At 36.7% G+C, this 25369-nt stretch overlaps 1 protein-coding gene across 13 annotated transcripts in view; it reads left to right on the forward strand.

Moving 5' to 3' along the window:
* Positions 1-25369, forward strand: part of DCAF6 (DDB1 and CUL4 associated factor 6) — an 83493-nt gene that overhangs the window by 4622 nt on the left and 53502 nt on the right. For all 13 annotated transcript variants that reach the window (XM_040567586.1, XM_040567589.1, XM_040567600.1 and 10 more), the window contains exons 2-6: positions 8223-8284; positions 13509-13601; positions 18886-19071; positions 23491-23604; positions 24611-24746. In XM_040567586.1, the coding sequence (XP_040423520.1) occupies positions 8223-8284; positions 13509-13601; positions 18886-19071; positions 23491-23604; positions 24611-24746 (591 nt within the window). The remainder of the gene's footprint in view (positions 1-8222; positions 8285-13508; positions 13602-18885; positions 19072-23490; positions 23605-24610; positions 24747-25369) is intronic.

A 25369-nucleotide genomic window follows, 5' to 3' on the forward strand; every position in this document is an offset into this window, starting at 1 on the left:
ATTTGCCAGCCTCTTTTGCTGCTGCCCAGGGGGTCTTTGTTTGTGGTTGGCGATACCATTGACCTGACCTCACCTCAGTTACGTCTTCCTTGTGTGCTCCTGTGGTTTGATTGTTACGGTTTGTGTTACTGCTTCTGTCTCCTAGTCCCACCAAAACTAGTCCCACCTTGCTCCTACTTAAAGTAGGACTTCTAAAGTGATTGCCAACACCTTATTACATTTGCTGTTAAAAAGAAAATTGGTACACGGGATATGGGATTACTCGCTGCTCTCTGTCGCTTTCTTCTGAAATAAGAGAGTGAGATTGGTAGGAATTCAGCTTCTGTTTTTATGTATTAACATCAATTTGTGGAAAAAATTATTTTCAGTCCTTCAGAAATTCAAGAGCCCTTTTGAGTAGTTCTGTCACCTTTGCATGACATGGGCTAAACTATTTTACTTTTTAAAAAGGGATTAACCTTTTGTGTAATATATATAAATAATATGTAATATGTATAAATAATGTGTAATATATACTGTACTGTAGTCCCAAGACTTAGAATACATATGCAGATATCTGCATATATATATATATGTCCATTCATATAATCTGTGTTAGGATGCAAATATATTTACTTCATATCCTTTGGAGTCTCAGGCAGCTGGAGACTATAGATCTGTGTGCGCTCTAAATATCTTTTTATTCTTTTATTGCAATATTTTCATTGAATTTACACTGTATGCTTTTAAAGACACTCTTTGTCCAAAAAAATGTATTTGCTTTGTAAGTGACTGCCTGTGTCTTGATCCTGAGTGGTTCAGACAGCTTCATCGTTAAGTTGCACCTTGATCTTGTAATAATGAGCCCGGGATACATGAAAGCTGTCTCTTGCTGCAGAAACAAGTCGGGTACTGGATTTGTATTTCAAGATGAGGCAGTGATGTGGGAGATCCCTTTGATATCTTTTTTTTTTTTCTTTTCCTTTCTTTCCTTCCCTGCAGTCTTCCTCCAGTTGGATTGTTTCCATTAAGTGCATTAGGGTAAACACTGAGTACATTCGTGTTTAGTCACTTCTAAACTGTTGCACTGCAATACGACGAGTTCTTGTGACTTCGCTTTTGATTCCTGATCTTCTATGCTTTGAATGTCCCCAAAATAGTCCAGTAGGGTATAACTGATCATGTATCAAGAACTAGTTGATACTTGAGACCAGCCCTGTCCTGGCAATGCGGAAGAAGATCAGTCCATGTATAAAGTATGCCAGTCTTGAAAGCAAGCTGGATTTTTCGGTAATGAAATGCAAGTCTCAGCTTCTTCTTGTCCATCTTTGAGGCTCAGTGAGTCACTGAATCAGACGTGTCCCAGATGCTTTGGTATAGGTTGACTCATTAAATATTGAGCATAAATATCATGAGATGGAATCTGAGTAACATCTGTGAATTTTAATATCATTCTTCGGTGATGTGCAAGCTTTCCTCAGGAGAACTGAATGCGTAAATGCTGCTGCTCTCTATTTAGCAGGAGGAAGATGAGGGTCATGCTTCCCTTCCTGTGAACTGAATGTGGTCTGAGCTGTCAGCAATGTTTGTCCAGCCTCTGTTCAACTACTGAAACTTCACCACTCTAGAAAACTATTACACAAAACCAGAAAAATCCCTCCTTTTTTAGGTTACATTGCTTTGAGGTTATTTTTCCAGTAGTTCCCATTATTTAGCTTTCCTAGGAAAGGAAGAAAAATTAGGTTCCTTTTTCATTTGTTTTTATTCTAGAAACACTGTTAAGTCTTGAAATCTCTCTTCAGTAAAAATTGACTCTCTGGAGTTAAACAACCAGTTAGGCTGGTTGTTTTTGTCATTTACATATAATTTATTGCACCAAGCAACTTTTAAAAGTAAGCTTTTTTTTTTTTTTCTCATTAGCTTTTGAATCCCCACTTCTAATCCAATTTATGTCACAGTGTTGCTTGAATAGTCATCTACTAGCAAGACTCTGATTTCTACTTTAGCTCAACTTCTGACGTTGTCTGTTTTTAAACTCTAATCCTGGGCAATTTCCAAGCGCTTACGATTGTAATCTCACAGCGATATGTAGCTCTGTCTGCTATGGATTGTGTATATCTATGTCTACTTCACGTCTTCCCCCAAATATGACAGTTTACAATTCCCATCCTGCCTAGGATTAGACAGCATTTTTTAATTAGGTAAGTATGCAGAATGGTATAAGCTTTAATTCGGTCCCAGCCTGCCCAAATTCTTGGTTTTGCTGAGACATCTTTGTGGGAAAGGCAGACTGCTTTTTTTGCCAGAAGGCACGTCTCTCTAGATATGCCAGTAAGCTCCTATATAATCACTTCCTAATCTGTTTAGAAATGTGGGTTGAGTTAGCTTAGACAACTTTAAATAGGAGACTTTTATTTACCCCAGAACCTTGGTTCAAAACGGGCAAGGGAGTAACCACGTGGTGGTTAGTTGTGCTCGCTGCTGAAGCGGCAGCAGCCGCTGATGGGCACTGAAAGGTGAATGCGAGGACTGGCAGCAGCATTCAGCCTGCTTGGATGTGCTTAAGAGCAGATTCCCCTAACTTTTTCTTTGCCTCCGTTTTCCATGCTCTGGTACTCATCTGAAATGCGTGGAGGTGGCAGAAGCTCGTGGTTCTGCTGCCAGCCATCCTCACTGCTGCGCTGGGGCAGTCATATCCCCATTTCTGCTTCACAGACATCCTCTGCTCCTGCTGCAATACCGAGCTCCTCGTTAGCCTAGGGTGCTACAAGAAGCACTTGAGAAAACGACACCGAGTACCTGATGTGATGAAGTGTGTTTCCTGAAGTTTTGTGAGCAAGGCCCATGTTACTCCCTTCATACCACGTTAATATTGTGGTATGTTAAGACATCCAAACTTGCAATAGCACTGTTTCCTCCGGCTTGCAACATCCTGCACACTGTTGCTTTTTGCCTTCAGTTAGTGGAAACCTCTTGACGAGAAGAAAACAGGGCCCAAGTGCATTTTTCTTTATCTGATGACTATTCAGTTTCATACTGGTATCTGTTTTAGAATTTCGGGTCGTTTATGTGAGAGACGTGTTTTAATGCTTGTGGAGAAAACAGAAAGTGGTTTTGCATTGGGTTAATCATATATCCGGTTCATCACACAAGCTATTTCAGATAGGTTTGTGTTGAGAAAAGTCTGTTGGTACCTGTTATCTTTTTGCCTTTGGCTGTCTGTTGCATAGATACAGCTTCTCTTTGTATTATTGCATAATTTTTTGTCCTCAGCTCTGCAGAAATTAGAAATATTCATCACATAATATACAAATTTCCAATGCCTTTTATCTCACCGAGTAGCTTGTGTATGATCACTGGGTTACTTTAAGTACCTGAATGAATATCAAACCTGCTGAAAACTGCACATTTTCATTTCTCCTGTTGCAGAATCGCGCTGATTTATCTTCTGCTCAGCTACAATCTGGTGTGAGAGCAATACAAAAGACTTTGCTATGGACAGCGTGAGTGGGACAGGATAGCTGTCAGAATATGGTGTACTTGTGAATGAAATCCACTTAGTACTTGCCACTGTGGCATGCTCACTCACAAGCCAGTACTTACAATATGCTGATAAATGCCATCTCTAAAACAGGTAGATTTACAGCACACTTGTGCCACTGCGAACACCTTAAAAATTGACATTAATGCAAATGAATTTTATATATTAAGTACCTTTCAAGCATAAAATGTGGTAGATATAAAACAGCAAATAAACAAGATATCCATGACTATTTTCTCTGCTTTAAAGCTTAAATGCTTGTGGCCTTATCAGTGGTGGAGCCCAGTGGAAGCTTATATTCAGAAGCAGATACTTTCAGAATCTGAAATACGTGTAAAAGTCAGCTACAGACACTTCTACTGATGCAAACAACTCTCATCTGCGTCATTACCTGAAGTAACTTACTCTTGCAGTTTTGGTAGAAGAAAACCAAAATGGAAGTATTTTTCCGAATGGTTATTAATTACCCTAAAATATATAATGTTACCGAGCTGATTAATTTCAGTGCATCTAATTTTGTGTTTCTTTTGCTATACAATTCTGTATCTAAAAGCTCACCAAGAGACTTTATAGGCCTGCTGGATTGTAGATCAGGGCATGTTGTCCTGTCTTATGTAGTTTCAGTCTTAGTGCTAATATGTGAAATTTCTGTGTTTCTTTATACGTGAAGCTTATTCTGAAGTATGTCTTGGGTTTTAAGCACAGGCTTGATTAGCACTAAGTCACCTGGTGCTGCGTGTTCTGTAACAAAGCTCTTGCAGATTAAAATGGCAAGTAGATATCTTCATAGAAATTAAAATATTTTGTGTTTCCATATACTGTTCAGACCTTTAGGTTTGTTAAATTATCATTAAAAGCAGAGAAGAATTTAGGTTGTCTGTTTTGAACTTAAATCATAAAGAAGCAGTTGTCCATTGTAACTTGAAAGGTGCTTTTATCAACCTTTTAAAAATTAAGAGTTATCATATTTTTTTTGGCATTTATACAGTAGCACAGAACAATTAGAAAATATAATAGGAGGGCTCGATCAAAGGGCTGTGGGGTCACGCTAATGGATGTGGTTTCTGGCAGTACTGGTAATTCACTCTCTCCTTTGATAAGCTGCTTTCGTTTTGTGTGTCACGATCTGTGTCTGTAAAATGGGGCCACTCTCAGTCAATGCAGCTAATAAATGTTTTTTGAGATTTCAGTTCATGTTCAAGGATTTTAATGTTTCCTGATGAAAGTTAATTTAGTGCTTATTGTTTGTAGTCCTGTTAACTGCATGGGGTAGTTCTGTTTGCTGTGTGGAACATTCAAAGACATTTGCTAAGGAAAATCAGTGTGTTGAGACACAGATCGAAAGTTATCCTCAATCATTGTGCAGAGTTTGACATCGCCCAGCGAGATAACCCGTTTACAAATTACCTGGACTGGCCATCTTTTCGTGAGTTGGCCTTGCCAACACGTAAACTCTATGCTGGAAAATCAAGAGTGGTTCTGAAATGCTCCTGGAGTGCAAGATAACATGTGCTCTGCATTGGGAACAGACGCTGGCTCTGTTTCAGTTTTAAAGTAGGGCATTTCAAATGTCACAGCAAGCGAGCACCGAGGGACTTGGCCTCGGGAAGAGCCAGCTTGACATAAACGCGCGTTCATTTGACAAACAGGATCTATTACTGCTTTTTGGAATAAGGCTTGTCTTCAGTTTCTCACGCTGTGGTAGCGCGGCTTCGGATCAAAGTTTGGTTATATTGCTGTATAGCACAAACACACTTTCAAGTCTAGATCTCCTTCGTGAAATGATCTCAACTTTTTCAATAGGAAATTCTGGAGTACAATTTCAAACATACAAAGATCTTACATGCTTGAAGCGTTAAACTTCGCTGCTGTCACCTGTTCTGAAGTACCACTGACTAAATCACTTACAAAAGAGAGGTACACTTATTCTTGTCAAAATATCAATGTAGAAAGCACCTGACCAGCAATTTGTAAACTGAGGATTGTGGCTGAAATGATGTCATAACTGTTACACGTGGGGAATGTGAGGGACACTGTGGTATTTTAGTATTTCTCCCAGAAGTGAGACTGGACCTCTGTATACGTGCTCAAACCCCAGAGTTAGGTCATTCTCCAGAGAGGCGTGTGTGGCAAGGCATCTCTTGGTTTGAAGCTGTGTGCAGGGGAGCACCCTGAAGAAATACTGTAAAAGTAAGTGTGCAGTTTCTCTTTTGCCTGCTTTCCCATATGTAAATTCACATACTGAGTGTCTCAGGGTGGGGCTTCTTCCATGCATAGAATGTGGCCATGGAAATGGCCCTATAGTCTCTAGCTTAAAAAAACTCAAAAACGTAGTGAGGTACTGTATGGAGGGTGGCACTGTTCCTTGAGTCTTCAATAGTGTTTCATGTTTGGTGAAAAAGGGCGGATGGACAAAAACTGAAAGTCTTACTGATGGCTGCACTGAAAGGGATGCTATCCCTTGAAGCTTCAACAGTGCATCAAGTCTGTTGAAAATGGGTGCGAGCAGTGCTAGCTTGAGAGCTTTCCAAATTTAGATGTGTAAACACTTCACACGGAGGTCACCGTTGCCATTTGAAACTTCACAGTGCTTTGCTGGTTGTAAGTTGTTTCTCAATAGGTTCACCTAAAGGGTTTCAAAGGAAACCTCTCGCATGTTCTGCTGTCCAGTGAGGTGGTCTGTGCTGGTCCCTATCATAAACAGGCCTTACTCAAATAGGGGAAATCGGGTATTGAAGCATCCTCTCAGACGTGAATTTTTCATTTTCTGGTGGCACATAGCTGAGGAGAAAAGAAACATTTTCTGGCTTTTACAGAGCCCGTACATAGTGTTGGGGGTAAAAAAAAAAAAAAAAAAAGACAAACCAAAATGATAGAGGTCTTGATGCCAGAAAGAAGTACTCTAGGGGCTTTTGTCAAAAGACTATCTGCCCTATCTTGTTAGCTGGAGGGAGAGACAGGAGGGCTGCCTTCAGTGGGAGATGGAGGGAACGGGTAGCCACTGTGTTACGTGAATGAGAATTAAGAATTTGCCAAGTGTCTTGTCACCCTGGAGAGCAGAGCCCTTGCTAAGGGGAATTTGACTTTTAGAAAGTATAAGGAATAAGAGTTGTGATGCACCTGGAGTGAAATGGGGATGCAGTCTTATTAATCATTTATTAGCAAGATAAATGGTATTGTGTTTTTAATGGTGAAAATGTGGAAGTTGCAAAAATATTCAGGTGACGAATGAGAGAAAACCCTAGTATTTATTTATGGCTGAAATTTTTAATCAAACCAATAATTTTAAGGAAGTTATTGCTGCAGTACAAGGAAGATTTCACAAACTGCTAACTCAGCTTTTAAAAACAGCAAATGCAGAGATGATTTTTTCAGATCTCTTTCTTCATGTAGTTTTGTTTTTATTTTAGGGAAAAAAACATTTGGGATCTGCTGGTTCCAGTTTTGAGTGATAAGATAAACTAGAAACAATCCATTCTGTTGTCTTATTATTGAGTTGAGTACTTTATCACTTAGAAAGGCTTTGGGAAGCAACACATTTTAACGTTTCTTCAGTGCCCCTTACTTGCGTTTTGTTTCTGTACTATCTCTGTTGAATGCTCATTGCACCACCTGATTTATCTGTAGATAACAGCCCACCAACAATACAGAGAGGGTGTTGGAAAGAAGTTTAACTCTACCTCTTCTTTAACTCATACCTCATGCTCACGGTCAGGTGCTTGGGATTGAGGGACCAGGCACAGATATCAGGTGGTCTTTTCCAGTTCAGGATTGTATCTGGGGCAAGTAAAAGACACAATGAGGAAATGAGTAGGTAGAGGAGAAATTATGGCCCCAAATTTCTGCTGGAGTGCCGGAGGCAACAACACTGGGCGCTGAGATGGGCTCTCCTGGGAGCTGGACCAAAACAAGTCATGAGATGTAGGGTCTTCAGGTGCAGGGAATTTCTCTCCCTGTCTCCTTAGTTTCCTCGAAGGAAAGTTAATTTTGAATGAACTGAGTAGGTTTGGTACTCAAAAACAGTATAGCCTAGCATCTTACCTAGAGGTTTGTTCTCAGAGCTATACAAATACAGGAAAAAATAAGATAACATCCTTTGAGCTTAAGAGGCTTTAGGATTTTAGTAAAAAGATCGGGCTTATCAGTGTTTTCCTTTTCTAAAAGTCTTTTCCCAGGGTTATTAAGTTCATTGTAACCTGTTTTCACGAAACAAAAGCACTCTAACCTAATATCTCCAATTTTCATTTAATTTAAGCACCTAGGTTAGGAAGAGGTCATGTTGTTTTCAATACACTGTTTTACTTGCTGCTTGAGACCTAAACACGTTCTCCTTCGTATGCCTTATAAGATACGTCATACTTCTAAAACTGTTATGCTTGCTGTCTTCAGCTAAGTTGACCAAAAAACCCACAGGGTTATTTTCAGCATTCTAGCTATTATTTTCAGGAGAAGTGTCAACCTGTGAACCGTGCATGTCACCATTTCTACACTCTTCTCAAAGGCGATGGAAAAGCTAGCAAATGTGATGCTTGTCCTAACATTTATGAAATGAGAATGAAATGAATTCTTTCAAGACTTAGATTTATATTCCAGTTCTTTGTTGTTCAGGTTTTTACCCGTTAGTGCCCATTGGTAGGGTCTTAATTAGTTTCCTCAGTGTTACTGTTTTAATAGAGTACGTAATTAGTATTTTTCTTCACAGGGAGAAGAGAATTTATCCAAAGATTAAAACTTGAAGCAACCTTGAATGTGCACGATGGATGTGTAAGTGACTTGTTGCTTTTTTTCTTTGTTTGTTAAAAGATGTTAAATTATGACTTCATTACCACAATAATAGTTCCTTGACTTGGGAATGCAAATTCCGTATATTAAAGCTGAGCTGGAAACCTCTGTGTATTGAGACCTACATATGAATTCTGTAGGTATTTGTTTCTTCTTAAGCATTTGCCAATTTATCTTTGAAGAAAAACAAAATCCCATTTCTATACTTTAATACCCATCCTGCTATAGAATGAGTTAAGCATGTGTTTTCCTGACATAGGAGTTTATCTTTTCAGTTAGAACTAACCTTAAACTTTAGAGTGGAATCTGTAGCAATTTTTATGCTATGTTGATATGTGTTTTTTTCTGTTGTTGTTTGTTTTGTTTGTTTTTGTTTTTTACTTAAATGTCTATTAGTGTTTTAAGTGATTTGTTTTCCACACTTAAAAAGCAAATGATTAAGTGCTGCACATTTATTTAAAGAGACAAAGAAAAAAATAAGCCTCCCCTGAAAGGCAAAAACGTAGCTAGAAATATTGCTTATTTAAATACTTAATTTCTGAAAGTGCTACGAATATTATAAACCATATTCTTTAAAAAAAAAAAAAAAGTCAAACTAGGCACACGGCAGAGAGATTCGTTTTAACATCCAGTGGCTGCATGCTCTAGCAGAAACACTGTTTCTCATTTATCAGTGTCAGAAAACAAGCTGGGAACACTTGCCTACATACAGAATTACTGGTGTAATGAATACCCTTAGCTCTATCCTCTGAACAACGAAATTACAGCTATCGTGGTAGAATTCTTTGCTATATTACCTTTGACAAATGGAGCAGAAATTCAGGATTGTTAAAGCATTGTCTTTGTTGTAGAAAATATCAGAAAAGTGAAGGGTATAAAACGTGAAAACACAAGTGTAAATTTATTTAAAATGTTGTTCAAATGTAAAATTTCTTTATATTTTAAATTAAATAGTGTTACAATTGTTAACCTCAGTCACTAGTAATTTTAAAGAACATGTTAAATAAAATCTCACCTTCTGGTTGGAGTTCAGAAGTAGGATCTTAACTTATGTGTATTTTTGAGAGATGCAAAAGACTGGGACAGGCAAGGATTAGAATTGCTGTACCTAAAAAGTATGCTACTCTTGCTGTACTGACTGCTGTTGTAACCTTAATGTTTTGCTGCAGGTGATGCTGGCTTAAATGCCAAATGCATTAATTTCTCTCCCTCCCCTCCTGACCAGAAATGTTTTATAATGACACTGTGTAGAAAGTTAATTACCAGCTTTTGTATTTAAGATTGTAGCAGTGATTTTTATTTTGAAGATTCTTTTCTAGTAGTTTTTCATCTCAAATGTACTCCTCAAAATGCTTTTCCTGAAGTGTTGTTTAGTTTGGTTGTTGTTGTTTTCTTTGCTTCCTTGTAAAAATAGCCATTTGCCCCTATAAAATGGGGAAAACAGTAATACTTTGCTACTTGTAAAAAAAAATAAATAAATAAAAAATTGAGTGACTAATCTGTATTTTAGTTAAGTACCTTGGTGTCATGCAACAGAAATTTCAAATTTGGTGGTGTCTGGATCTACGTGGTGGATATGTATTTGAAAATGCAGTTTGAGTTTATTATGTTAGCTTTTAACATATGCTTTATAACACGTGCCAAACTTAATTATTTTGCTGGGTGGAAAGTGTTTTAATTCTGAATTTATAGCATTATATACAGGTGTTTAAGATATGTTACAATTTGAAAAAAATAGAAGTTAAATTTACAAAGCACTCAGTATAGTATAACTTACAAACCATTCAATATAATTTCTTACTACTTGCTTTAAGAAAAACCTGCAAAATAAAAGTAAATGCAGAAGTAAAGTAACAACTGCAATACATGTTCTTGCAGCATTAATATTGCCATAGCACCTTTTTGTTTGGGATACGAGTATTTCTATCTCAGAGTTTAGGTACTTTAGTCTTTGAAGCAGTGCAGTTTTCCACTCCTCTCATCTCTTACGTTTGTTCTTTAACTTCACTTGAACAGACCTCTAGCAGTAATAGGTGAAGTAATTGAATTAGTCTACCTAGCCACCTATGTCTGCTGGGAACCTTATCACCCTTCCAGGGTGTAAATTTGCCTCTTTCAACGCGATTCGCATTTTCTGAGTGAGGTCATATGTCCCCCAGAAGTTGCTGTTTCTGGGGTTATGTCTAAAGGGAGCTTATGTGGTGAGGAGCTCAGCTGCAAATGTGTAAAACTAGGTGAGATGCTTTCTGTATGAGGCGGCCAAATCTGACGGAGAAATGTTGAGAGTCAATTTAGACCAGCAGCAACAAAGGGTGAGGAAAGCAGAGAAAACAGTAACTTTAAAACATATTGAATGGGAAAAAATAAATGTAGATAGATGGTGGATCCTTTGATATGAGGAAATACTACATTTTAAATTAGAGAGAAGAGGATCACCTGAAAGAGTAATTTCTCATTTCTAAGCATATTCAGTTCAGTATCAAATGTTAGTTGTCAATCTCTTTCAGCACAGCATTTCTGAGCAAGTCGCTTTTAAACGTGGTCCTTAAAGCTATGCTTAAATGACTTTAGGAAGTATGTTTAACATGTGGTTAGAATGTGTAGTTTTCACTTCTTCCTCCATAGTTAACAAGTAATGCCTTTTCGCCCCTTTCTTTGGTTGGGAGATCTTTCTGATTTTCTGGGTCTCTAAAGACATTCTTACTTTCTTATTTCCTTTTTCCTTTTCCTATGCTGTTGATCTATCCTGCTTACAGAAGAAGGATAGGAGTGAGGAGTTTGCTTTTTCAGTCTCAAGGATTGGCTGCACTGCCTCTTGCATTGTCTTTGAGGAAAACCCAAAGATAGTAAACTTACTTAACTATTCGATTAATGAATTAAAAGTGCTTGCTGCTTCCTTTCAAGGCTAGTCAAGAAGCAAACAAAATTAGATACAGATGATAGCGTGGAATACCTAATAGAAAAAAAAAAAAACAAAAAAAACACTAATTACACACCCTCTGACTTTTTCATCTTATTGGTAATTTTCTGTCATTTGTGTTTGCCATATCCCCATTGGCCCTAGCAGGAAGAATTTCAAACTCTTTGTGTAGTAACTGTAATGTTATGCTTTTAGTTTGGCATTGAGTGGCCTGAAGGTAATAGATATGTAGCTTTTCTACACTGTTTGGAGATACAAACCAGTTTTCTAGCTAGTTCTCATTTACGATGTATTTTACTAGTGAGTTTTCTACCTTAGAATGGGACATGAGGACTTTTTTTTTTTTAATCTGCCCTCATTGACCATCTGGTTTCAGTGTCCATATACATATTTATTGGGGTTATTAGTCACTGTTGGTCAATAGGATCTACTGAACACTGAAAAGTGTTCTGTATTAACTGGTCAGTTATTGGAAGGGAGTGCTCACAGGGGGTAGGGGAAGGAGTCAAGATCATTCCACTGAAAGGCTTCAGTGATTTTACCAGTAATTCTGACAAGGTGTTCTGGTACAGATTAAAAAGGCAGTATGGTTTGCAGACTTCTAGCACAGATTTGGTTAAGTTATCTCACTTAACGTTTTTTTCTGAACCAAGTTTGGCTTGGGTAGGGAATGCTGAAATTGCTCAACCCTGAATGAAATCAGAATTTAGAAGGAAAATATTGATGTCTTGTTTAGGCTTGTGGAACTGCAACTCAGATAATTGTCGTGCCTCCCATTTGCATCTTCCTATATTCTCTTTGCTTTCCTTTCCATCTTTTTTTTTTTGGGGGGGGGGACACATCTCCCCTCATTTGCTTAATTAGGCACTTATGATCACCCTAGTCATTCTTTTTCATAACTTCTCATTTCAAATGGACATTAGTAGAAATTGAGAATATGGGAGTGGCATGTAAACCAAAACTGCAGTGTGGATGCAGATCTGCTGTGCTTGGATTTATACGCTGACAGAATGATGTTTGCTTTTCTGTTCATTTCGTAATGGTTCTTAACATTGACTGCTGCTGTGCATTGTGCCAAGCCTGCTATAGACATATCTGTTGTAACGCTAAGGTCTCTTTTCTTCTTTTTTTTGAGTGCCTATTAGAGTTAATGTAAAGCTCCCCCATGAATATGTCAAGTTCTGGTAATTCCTTTTGCTTGCCCGTGTGCCCACATGATCCATCCATGTGAGCACCTAATTCTCATTTTGCAACTTTGCTTAATTAAGGACCCCAGCTAAGCTTCTGCTTAAAATAGTAACTAAAACGGGTATTTCTATTTTAAGCAAAAAGATTTTTGTCTTTCGGGCTCAGATTAAGAATGAGACATTCGAATGAAAAAGGAAGCATAAGAAAAGGACGTAGAAAAAGTGGAGGGTGGTTTGACTGATGATATAGTCCACTCTGACACATCACAGTACAAGAGTTATCCTGCTGACAGGAAAGAGCCAGTGGAAAGCGTTGATGGCTGCTGTTTGACAGCTAAAGCTATTTTAGAGGCTATTTGAGATAAGAACGGCCATGCACTCAGTCTCTGGTGCTTACGCATGAGCTGCTGCTTGAAGGCAAACCTGCCCACTCTAAGGATACTTTTTGAGCTTCCTGGATTTTGAGTGCATTTACAGCTTTGTTTCATTAACACAGTATTAAACGCAGTCTCGTGAAAAGGAAAATTGGTTGGGAAATATATTGTAAATTTTTCCCCAAATGATCTGCACCTCAGTGGAGGATTTGGCTTTCCCAGCATGCTCACACGCCTCAGAGGGGGATCTGGGGTGGATTCTACATTGCTTTTCACAAGATCCCTGGGAAGGTGTGGTGACCAAGAAGCAATGGATGCTCAGAATTTGGATGATGTGAAGATATAATGATGAGAGTGTTTTGAAGTCCTCTAGTTCAAATTCAGAGAAATGTGTGGAGTATATTTGCTACATGAAAGCACTTGAATATGTAAAATTGTGGGACATGAGGCCTTTGTGTGAAGGTTTAATTTTCCTGATGGACTCTTCAGGAGCAAAGGGTGCAACTGAGTTGCAAATGGAGAGGCCGTAGGTAAAGCAGGTGATTCCCTTATCAGTTTATTTTAAAAGTACTTTTTGTGTGTGCTAGCTGCTTAGAAATGAAATCATTTAAATTGCATTAGTTAACTCCTTTTCTTTGTGGTGTTGAATAAGTATATTATTTTGATGTTTTAATATTCTGAAAATTGTAATGCAAGTCTAAACAGATTTTTGTTAATTCATGCAGGTGAATACAATTTGCTGGAATGATACAGGAGAATATATTTTATCTGGTTCTGATGATACCAATCTGGTAATTAGTAATCCTTACAGCAGAAAGGTAGGTTTGTTTCTGAATACTTATAGTTTTCAAATATGTTTTAAGTTGTTATTTTTCAACAGCAACTAATTATTATCTGACAAAGATAATATCAGGCACTTTATAGTGTTTTATAAATGAGAATAAAACTTCACGGTGCTTAAAAAACTTAGTATTCTAATCCCTTGTGACTTTGGTATTATCCCATTTTACGGTAGGTGGTCTGACACAAAAGGAACAAGGTCTCACAACAGATTAGTGTCAAAATTAGCAATAGTATTCAGTAATTGTGAAATGTTTTAGTCAGATGACTTGTCTTCATTTTAGCTTTAAAATATTATACTAGCTTCTGCTGTGTAATATACCAAGTTGTCTTTTTGTGTAACATTGTTGAAATGAAGTGTCAACCTTTATTAAAAAGTTATTACCATTTGAAATGACATTGCTTTGTGTGTACGCGTATGTGGATGGAGAAAAATTTGTGCTGAAGTAGGGGAAGCAGGTTTGTGAAGGTAAGTGCTGTAAAAACCTCTGCTTTTCCACTTCTGCACTGACAAGAGTTAAGATCCAGTCAAGTGACTTCCAGTAATATCAGCTACTTGTGTCCATCACATAGTAGCAATGTTCCATACTTTGCTCTTGAAGGAACTGCAGGTAGTTTGCAGGAACAGATACTCTGCACGTATCCTTCAGTCCTGGGGATTCTATGCAGCAGTGTTCAGGTGAAGTCTGCTCTTTCATGCTTGCTTAGAACCAAACTCAGAACTTTTTGAGAAATAAACCCAGAAGAGGCGCTGAGAAATTAAATATAGGGGGAGAACCAAAATGTGTGGTTGGTATGATGGAAGAAAGTTTTAATAGGAGGTTATGGAGGCAGCAATGCAGAGCTGTGATGGAAAAACAGTAGTGATTTGGAGTGATGCCTACAGGTAAGGCCCTTTTCCTTACTTCCCCAAATGAACCATAGCTTCCAAACTTGATCTCGTCATTTCAACTGTTGGTGCCAATCTGACAAAGTCCAGATCAGTGTCATTAGACCAGGGAAGAAGAGGTGTCAGAGACAATTAGGAAGAGGATGAAGGATATAATTCAAAGTGAATGTTATCGGAGGGACTTTAATATATCACTGTCTGGCAACTGTTTAATTATCTTATTATGTAATAATATTCTAACACTTTAATATATGCAGCAACTTAAACTTCATGCTTCCATGTGAAGATTTTGTCCCCCTCCCCCCACATTGTGTACTACTGCACCACTTAAGAGAAATGAGAAATGTAGGAGATTTTTCGTTTTCCTGTTTTTAATTCAGCGGAGTTATTTTGCTTTTAAGTGCATTTTGCATAACAGCAGAGCAGATAGATTTTCCATATATGCAAATGCAATTATAAAACAGCAGGTACTAGCAAAAAGACCTAATAACCAGTGTTCTTCCTGAAATGTAGTAGAGGTATGATTTTCATTACTATTATAGTCATTTTATTTTTAAATGACTGTTACAATTGTGTTAGCTTATTTTCTCTGGCGTAAATAACAGAATCAATAGGGAACAAATTGGAGTTGGTACCAGAACTCTGCTGTAATTCTGTCATTTTGGCTGATATCATTACCACCGTATTTTCTGCTATGAGCTAGCTGGATTAGCTGAAATAGACTTCAGCCATCAATATCGTCTTCTGTGTTAGTAAAATATTCTGTTTAATAAGGAAGCATTTATTCTTGTTTACTTGTCATTTGCACCAGTGTTGAGTACATAAGTCTAGTTTTTGTTGTGTATGGTCACATAGAGGTATTAATTGTTAGTACGTGCCTCAAAAGGAGAAATTTTCCAAATAATATTTCTCAAGTTTGAATAGGTTTTATATTTGTGCTTTGTGCATCTGAGGAGGAATGTATTACCGTGATTTCTAATAGTAATTGCAAGTCTAAATCAAAAGAGAAGTGCTTTGTTATACCTTGAGATGGCTGAGACTAATTCCTTTTGTGGATCCTTTCTTTCCCGTTTGATTTCACTCTACCCACTATAGCCTACTTACCTCCATCAAAATAAATGTTTTAGGCATCTCAATGTATGTCCCAACCCTGTCCCTGTGGGGTGTCTCCCCCCACCCAGAAAAAAAAAAGAAAAAAGAATTGGCTGGAGCTAAAGCTCTTTATGCCACAAGTACAGAAAGATGGGAATTTGTGTATTTACATCAGGTTGAGCGCTCAGTTTTCAAAGCCTTTAAATGTGGCCTAAGACTTCTCTCAGTCCTGTGTTTACACAGGACTCTTACCTGTAGTTACTCAGGATTTTTGAATCTGTACCCTGGTTTGCCTTCAGAGAGGTAAAGGGTCCAGCTTGTGAGAAAGTGTTTTAGAGGCTTTGGAGTGTGCTTAGTGGGACTGGGAGTTTACATCTTTTCCAGAGTTCGAATTACTACTTTTCACCTGAGGATGAGGGGCTTTGAAAGGCACAAAGAAAATACTGTTGAAGTGGCTGGATTGTAAATGATTCTGTGCTAAATATCTTGAATGGGATCTCTAGCTACATCCTGGAAGAGTTAGGAAACCACTGATATTTGACTTGCATTTGTTTCAACAGGCCTCTTTTCAAAAAGTGAGCTAAAGTGGAAGATAAGTAAAACCACTTTTTTAAAAAACTTTTTTTTTTTTGGTGGGACTTTAAGACTTCTGTTTTGTTCATTATGGTAAAAAGGAAAATAAAGTCACCATAAAGAGTTTCCACCTGGGTATGGAAATTAAACATTTCAAGTTTAAAAAAGACAGCCTGGTAGCTACCACAAGTTCTAAAAGTGCATGATCAAACAGGCAATTTCATAGCTTAGTCCTTTTATAAGAAAAAGGCCAAACAGCAACATGGTGGGAAAAAACAAGAACAACAAAAAAACACAACTACAAAGAACAACTTTTTACTTCTTCATTTACTTTGCCAAAAAGTGCTCATACTGTGTAGTGTTTCTTGGAGCAAAATATGTGTTGTTAGGGAAGTAGTAAGCCTCTGGGATTGCTACATAAATAAGTAATCATGTCCCTAAGATGTACTCTTTGCTCTTAAGAGATGCAATTTGAAATCTTGAATTTGTTGCCTCTTCAATTGATTTTCTGTGTAATGTATTACTTAAGCAATTGCAAAAGTTGTGAAGATATCTGAATTATAGCTAATCAAGCCTTGAAACATGTTTAATTTTTTTTTGTTAATCTTTTCCCCTGTTTTTACTTGGTTGTTAATTGTTGGTAGCCTATTGTACATTGGTAGTAAAATGCCCCAATGGAGTAAGACAGTGGCATTTACACTGTGTAGCTAATGCTAGGCTTTTGGGGATTGGCTGTCTGCATTTAATTTTCTCATCTGTTTTACAGCCAAAGGACAAGCAACTTTTTTGTAACAGGTGCCTCTCTTTTTCCCCGCCTCCAAGGCAGTGTAATAACCAGAGCAGAAAGGGATGTATAGTGCAAGTCGAGAAGGGCATGGAAAATCTGCAGATAATAAACGCTGTAATACTTTAATACTCTTTATTGCAATACTACGCAACATAGTCAGGATCTCGAGGGACAGGCAAGATTGGGCTGGGTCTGCCTGTGACAAAACTCTTTCCTTTCCTGAGAACGTCACCATATATACATTTCTGAATGCTCTTTCAGTTTACTACGGAGGAGAGAAGAAGAGAGGGAAAGAAAAATCTAAGTTTATCTGGGCTTGAGCGTAATCATCAAATGTAGGTCTCCACCACATCTACATTGAGATATGCATATGGGGAAAACTGAAGCAGCAGATTAAAATAGATTAGCTATTGACTGAATGAAAAGCAAAGGCGTTAGCTTGGGGTTTGTGAGGAATAAAGGTGAAGTTTCAGGAAACACGTGTAACTTGATGAGAGAAGGATAAAAAGAGTAAGGCTGCCTTGCCTGCTTATATTCAGTGATAGGGAGGAAGCAGTGGAGAACTGGAAAGGAAATCTAATATGGTATGGTTTAGACTTTTACTAGGGAGATCAAAAAGGATTTCTTGTGAGGTCAAAAATATTTCTTTCACAGTAGCAATGACTGAAATCAGAGGTGGGATTGTCAGATGACACCTCTTTAAGCCGTGAACTAGGGTACCTTATGGACTCCTTGTTCTAAGTTACTTCTTTGAAATGAGTTCCTCATTTCTTTTGAATATCTAGATTTTTAAGGTTTTCAGTTAAATGGAGAAGTCTGAACAAATCTAAATTGAGGCACATTTATTGAAATAAAATGAATTGATTGTATCTCCTGATTTTTTTTTTCCAATAACAAGCTTTGTGTATCTTAAAATATGCAGATACACAATCTTTTTCCCTGTGTTTATGTGCGAATTGTTTAAAAGCCATGAAATACTGTAAATACTTGTAAACTTGTAAAATATTACGCACCAGCTATTGCTGACAGAGCAACTACGTTTGCATAATGTTTTCTTTGATTAAGCTAACTGAGTGGAAATTTGGAAGTGATTTTGTTACTGTAAACAACTTGGTAGTAGTAAAAGTAGTAGTAAAAGTAGTAGTAAAAAAAATTTGGTTTAAACGCTACAGATAGGCAAAATAATGTAAGTATAGAATGTTCACCAGTGTACAGGAAAGCACATGAATGATTTTTTCAGTTCTAATAGCCTAATCAAAATTATGTTAGGAAACATAAAGACTCATCACAAAATGCTTAAAACCAACTGGAAAGTAAATTATATGCTTCTCTGCTGTACTGTAGATGGATGACATTCATTGAGACTGAATTAAACTTTTAGTTTACTGCCTGGTAGTCATGTTCTTAGATTTTTATTTGACTGGTTTCAAAATATCCTTTCTTATAAGCTTTAGATCTCATTTTAAAGTGGATTAATTTTAAGGATAGTATCAAATTTTAAAGTCTATAAAGTTGGCTTGGATTAGAATGCCTAATTCTTCTTTACCCACAGCATTCCAGATCTTTTAAGTCTCTCCTCACTGTCATGCAGGGTGGCTGCATTATCCTGCACTGATGTTTTACTTTGAGAAACCTAATGTGATACATAGCTAGCATTTTAAAAAGAGACAGTGGCAGTTCTTTCATTTTGCAGAGTACTTTGGGCAAGTGCGTAAGTGAATGTCTCTTGTGGAACCAATTTGTTCTTAGAAGAAACTTGGTGTAAAGACAGCTTTTCTGTTCTGTTGGCATTAAACTATTCATCACTGGCAGCAGTCTGTACGTAACTGATGTTTTATAGTACCAGAGTCTGTATTATTTTGCCATTCTTTATTTACTTTAAAAAGGTTAACCTGATACAGCCTATCTTTTTCTTTCATAGGTTTTAACAACCATTCGCTCAGGACATCGGGCCAATATTTTTAGTGCAAAATTTTTACCATGCACCAATGACAAACAGATTGTATCTTGTTCTGGAGATGGGGTCATCTTTTATACTAATGTTGAGCAGGATGCGGAGACCAACAGACAATGCCAGTATACGTGCCACTATGGAACCACCTATGAGGTACCTTGCAAAAGTATACAGTAATTTTAAAAGAGCTAGAATACATGTTTTCTTTTATTGTTTCATAAGGTTTTAATCAGACGATGAAAGCTTTATTTCAGTAAGAATTAAAGAACCTTCCTTCTACCTTTTTAGATTTTTTCCTTACAGAGTAGGCTTTAAAAGAGACATATTTTATCTAAATGGAGGTTTTTCCAAAAGGGAGTGTCATTAAGACCACCTTCTATAAAAATACGTTAGCTGAATGAACCTTCACTAAAATAATTCTCTGCAGAGCAAAAATGGCTTAAATTGTGCTGTGAAGTTCTTTCTGAAGTTGGTGATTGGGAAAGGGGTGATGGCTATGTTTCACTTCTTTATTTTTATTCCCCTCCCCACCCCCCAAAAAAAAAAAACAACAACAAAAACAACTCTTCACCAGTTTAACCCTTTTTCACTATTATAATCCTAAGACACTGTTATTTAAAAATGTATGTAAATAACTTAATCTGAAAATGTATTTAAAGTTTTAGGCAATTTCTCTATTTTGTCATATGTTAACAGTTTATTTGTAAATTTAGATCCAGTGTTTTCAATCTTCACTTGGAAGTTTTGGTCATATAAATAGGCAAATGAAGAAGCAAAGTGTTACTTCAGTTAGCAAAATAATTAATTTACGTACTTATTTAAATTACAGCAAAATCTGCTGCTTGTAAAACTTATTTTTAAAATAGGTGAAATCATGCTATTTTCTTATTAGATTATGAATGTTCCATAAAAGAAAATTAAGTTCCAAATCCGTTGCTTTTGTTACTATTTAGCTCAGATTTCACTGGAAGTTTTTACATCTTTTTCTTTTTTGTATATTAAGTGAATGAAGTATTTAAAAAATTGTTAGATTATGACTGAATTTGGGTTGTATGAAGAGGTTGTGTGAGCAAACAAGATGGCTGAAGCACTGCTAGGATTCATTTTTGATCATGTAACAAGTGTCCTTACAGTTGATATTAAGTGTTCAATTAAAGGATTTGTCAAGAAACATTTCCTGCCTGCCAGTGGCCTTATAGGTCAGTCAGTCCTGCAAACCCTGTGGTATTCACTGAGTAGATGTTTATGGGATCGTAGGTGTTTTGTTTGTTTTATGTTTGTTTTTGCCTGGGTTTAATTCAAAATTGTAGTCTAAGTACTAAATTTCAGTTTTGCAAAACTGGATCCCAGGCTCACATTGTCTGCTTTTAGTTTTGAGATTGCTTTGACTGAGAAACTGCCATTCCCTTTGAATAGCATCAGTCCTGTGGCCCTCAGCCAGAAGCTTAAACTACCTCAGTTGCCGCTGGAGCTGACTATATATAGCAGCGTATATTAGTCTTCGGGTTCTGCAGATTGACTGGATGTGCTCTGTGCCTCAGATAAAGCCTGCCTTTTCATAAGAACATCTGCAGACAAAGATACTGTTTCTTAAAGATGAAATGTCCTCAGTTGAGGATGGGTCAGTGTTCTGGCTTCTTGGGGCAGTAAGAGCCTCCTTGCTGGCTGGCTACAGACTTGAGGAGCAGCCAGTTACTGGCTCAGCTGGTACCTCTGTTTCCTGGGGTATGGTATAAAACAGCTTTTGGGCTTGGGAATAGGAGAACAGTTATGGACACTGGGCTGAGGAGACAAGTGGGTGGTGGCAGAAGTGTCATTAGAACAGTGGGTTGGGGTGCTTGGAGTTTCAGGGTCATGGGTAAGCTGCTATGAGTACTGCAAATGGAAGTGCTGGTGGCAGCATAAGTATCACCGGGAGAAGTCACTGTGGCAGTCCCAAGTTTTGGTTTGCCTGAACTTGGGTTGACCAACAGTTTGGTTGATTACATGAAGTGACTGAAACCAGCAAATAATGTGAAAAAGAGGGCATTACTGTTGTTTTGAATGACAGTATAGGATACTGTTTTGGTTGTCTTTAAATACAGTTAATGGAAGTTATGTCCAATTCCCGTATATGATGCATATTTTAACAAGTGCCTTTTTGACATTAATCTTATTGGTCTGTTTTGCACCAAGGTTTAACATAACAAAAAATTAATAGTTTGAGCTATCTTCAAAAAGTTTTGATGCATAGGTTTATAAAACATTTTGTCAGGAAAAGGTACTTTTGTGAAGACTGTAAGTTCTGTTACTGTGTCTTAAACCTGTTTGATACTTGAACATTAAATGCTTGTGTTATTGTGTGGCATAGCAGACCTTTTTTGTTTGAGCCTTGACATGTGAAAGTACAATGGAGTAAATAGCAGTTCTTTTGAAACAAATGACTGACGTGCAGCTTCAGCTTCTGGCATAATGCAACTTCGTTGCTCGGAGCTTTCTGGAGTGGGAAAATCATTTAAAATTTTGTGATGTTACAGTTCAGCTGTATATAACCACATCATCGTATTAAATATAGAACTTTGACTCACTGGATTCTCTAAATAACAAAAGCTAACATAATCTGGCCTGGAGGTACTAATTCTAAATTTGAATGTGATTTGGATTTATGTTGCACTTCAAACTTGGAGCTTCAGACATTACAAAAGCATCCATTGAAAGGGAATAATTTGTGTAGATCATTATGAACTGTGAGATAATTGGACAATTGTTTTTAGTTCTGAGGAGAATAGAGTAAGTAGAGAAGGAGAGAGAAGTTCTTGAAACATGTTTCTGGAGAATTTGTTTATACAAGGCTATTGCAAGTTTATTTTTATTCAGCCGAGTGCTTTTCTTTACTACTGCTCTTGTTAATTCCATTTTAGGAGGAGAAAGTACAACTCTTAACTTCACATTTTCTACACAGTAAAATCATCACATCACTATATATTTTTTTCAAGTTATTGGAATAGGCAGGAGAAGATTTTTTTATGATGTTTGAACTTAAATATGTTAACAGTGACTCTTAATTATTGGGGTCTGTACCTCTCTGTTTCTTTATTTTAGTGCTTATAAATCAATTAGGATGTTCTTAAGCACCATGCATAAAAACTGGCACCTGCAAGTGTAGGTATATACCACATTTTTACGTGTATACTGTGAAATAGTATAAGTGGGAACAAACATAAACGATGGCTACTAGAAAAAAGAGTTTGCTGTGTTATACCACGTTCAACAACATTCTTGGGAGAAAGTAAATGTTTTTAAGGCAAATTTTGCACCACAGCACATCAAAAATGCTGGAAGGATTTAATGGACTGAAGAGCAATTCCTGTCTTTCATAACTATACCAATAAAATTGTTAACATGAGTAAATGTGGAGTGAAAAATGCTCTTTTCAGTATGTTATGCTCACATATTGAAGAATCATAGTCATATCTTGGAATTTTATTGTTCCATTGTTATTAAACCCTTGGCTTTGTTCTGTTTGTTAAGTTTCTTATTTGTCAGCAGTATAATTTGCCACAGCATGCATTGTTTTAGTTAACATACTGAGCATTACAAGAGGAACAGTTGAATCCTGCAGATTACATTTGTAATCACATTTTAGGTAGAGAGATTTACAGATATCCATAGGTTATTTTTATTAAGAGTTTGAAGAAAATCATTGCATAAAAAGCATCAAAGAATCAATCTTTTGCTCTGTGTTGAATTAGTGTATTACACTGTTATTGATTTTGTAGCTCTATGAAACATTGTTGAAACGTGTTATCCCTTAAATACCAGACAAAGCATGTTGCAGAAACTGGCGGAATCTTTGTTTACCTACAATACTGCTACTATCAGTAACTTCATAGAAGTTCAATGATATTTCATGTGTGTTCATCAGCCTGTGTTCAGCTTTAACATGTTTGCTTGCCTTTTTATTTTTTCTTAAGAGAGGTTCTTAAATGAAGCCATAGACAAGAGACACCAGCTGAGTCTTCCCTAGTTTGAGCAGGGCCAAAATCAGGAAAACGGTGCAGTACAGTGCCCTTTTATAACAACAATAAAATGCAGTGAGGGTAGGTTAGTAACAGCCTTTAATGCATAGTTGATTCAGGGGATTATTGTGAATGTAAATGAATGAATCAATGGAAATAAAAGCAATTTAGTACTTTCATGTCATTCAGACTTCTGAGGGTTTTGTTTTTTACTGCCTTCTATTACTCGATGGAAATTAAACTGAGCTTCTGATGAACTATTGCAGCAAATCGATTCTTTATCTGAAAACTAAAAGTAATAAATTTGTTGCTTGTTAAAAAATAATAGAAATAAATATAAGATTCAGCCTATACATTTTTCACATTGTGCATCATACCACACAGTTTATTTTCAGTAGTTCAGATCTTTTATTGAAAATGAAGATATATCAGCATTTTTTCAATTTTCGTCTTTTTGTAAGTAGAATTCATGACTTGAGTTGTAACTGCTTCAGTCTGCTCAAAATGTTGATGCTTTTCTTTTGAAATTAATGGTATTTTCAGAAGTATTAATACTTTTTTTTTTCCTGATCAGATTATGACAGTACCAAATGATCCCTATACTTTCCTCTCTTGTGGTGAAGATGGCACTGTAAGATGGTTTGATACTCGAATCAAAACAAGTTGCACAAAGGAAGATTGTAAAGATGTAAGAGTGAAATCTTTTAATAAAGATGACCTAAATGTAGAGCTGTACATCATACAAACATAGGATTTGAATTCTGGTAAGGCTTTTAGAAATAATAGATTTCAGGGTCGTTGGTGGAGATGACAACATATTTCCCAAGAAACAAAATAAAAAGTTTGTTTGGGCATTTTTTTTTTTATTATTTTTTTAGTATCACTTTAGGATCTTTTTAGTTTATGAGCTTTGGTGTGATGATTCAGATGTGGTAGAAACGATTCTACCTTGAAACTGAATCTGTTGGTTTTGATTACATCAGTTACAGTAGAGTGCAGAGTTGGAGGCAAAAAATTATCTTGGAAAATCAGCTGCACCCTTGTATTTTTGACCATCTTTTGTCCCTCCATAGGGAAAGATTTGATAACGATTTATACTAGATCAAATTAGTCATGGGTAATACTCTCCAGAAGGTAAGGTATTAGTTGTGTCTGCTGTGTTTGGAATTCAGAAGCAGTGTTGAATTGAAGAAAAACTTACACTGAAGTGTCATTTCCTGGTTTTAGGGGTTTCTTTGAATCCCAATCATATTAAAATAAAATTCTTTATCCAACTATCTGCTCATAGGTGAAACTTATTCTAATTCTTAGACTCTTTCTGTGTGGTCCTCTTCCAGCTAAATCATTATCTGTGTTTGCATAGGAAAATGTAACGTGCAAGCTAGTTTATAATTCTATATCTGTTACGCTTATCTGTTCTCAAATGTTTGTTCCTGTGGTTTGTTTTTTGTTAGTTTGTTTTGTTTTTGTTTTTTCTTTTTCATTTGATCTCATGATATATTTCTTTCTCTGATAGCTTTCCTTCTCTGTAGTGAATTTTCTGTTTGGCATGTTTACAGTCTATCGACACAAGGCCAGATCTGTTTTTCTCAAAAACTCTGTGACTAATGAGCCTGTGTCTTAAAGTAAAAAATAAAATTATGCTCCAAATGCTCGAATCTATTGTCTGAACGCTGTATTTTTGTTTGTTCCAGGATATTTTAATAAACTGTCGGCGTGCTGCCACTTCTGTTGCTATCTGTCCACCAATCCCGTACTATCTTGCTGTGGGTTGTTCTGATAGCTCAGTAAGAATATATGATCGACGAATGCTTGGTACAAGAGCAACAGGTGGGAAACATACAATATAGTAAGCTTTTCTAACTATTTGCAGTTCCAATTTCAGGTTCTTTTTGTTTGTTTGTTTGTTTCCAAAATAGGTGGTGAATGACTGAAGTGTAATACTGATTGAAGTGTAGGTTTGTTCTCTGAGAACTGTGCTTTTCAGTAGTGGAGTCGTTTCACTTTAATATTTGGTAATATAGAAATCTTCAAATACGTAATCAATCTCTTTATCCATTTTAGAATACGTTATATACTGAATGCAGAAAAGGCCATTCTGTCACGTCTCTTCCTTTGTCTTGAAACACATGACTTCAAGATTCCAAAAAGCAAATGATTGCAGTCTTCTCTGATCTACTCAAATTTTAATTAAAGTCTTTCCTTCTTATATTCTGCTGTGCTGCAGTGTGTTGTTCCTTACAGGAAGGGTTCTTATGAACTCCATAATGTCATTCAATATGTTTAGCTTTGCAGTTATTGTTGCTATATCGAACATAATTTTACTGAAAAGCTACAAATTCTTCAGATGGAAGCATGCATCAGATGCTTATCTAAAAGGTTTTTATAAAAAAATTAAAGTGGCAAGCCACAGTGAATATGCAATTCTAATGTGTCTCTTACTCATAATGTAT

Source organism: Cygnus olor, chromosome 1 (assembly GCF_009769625.2).
Source record: "Cygnus olor isolate bCygOlo1 chromosome 1, bCygOlo1.pri.v2, whole genome shotgun sequence".
Lineage (NCBI taxonomy): Eukaryota > Metazoa > Chordata > Aves > Anseriformes > Anatidae > Cygnus > Cygnus olor.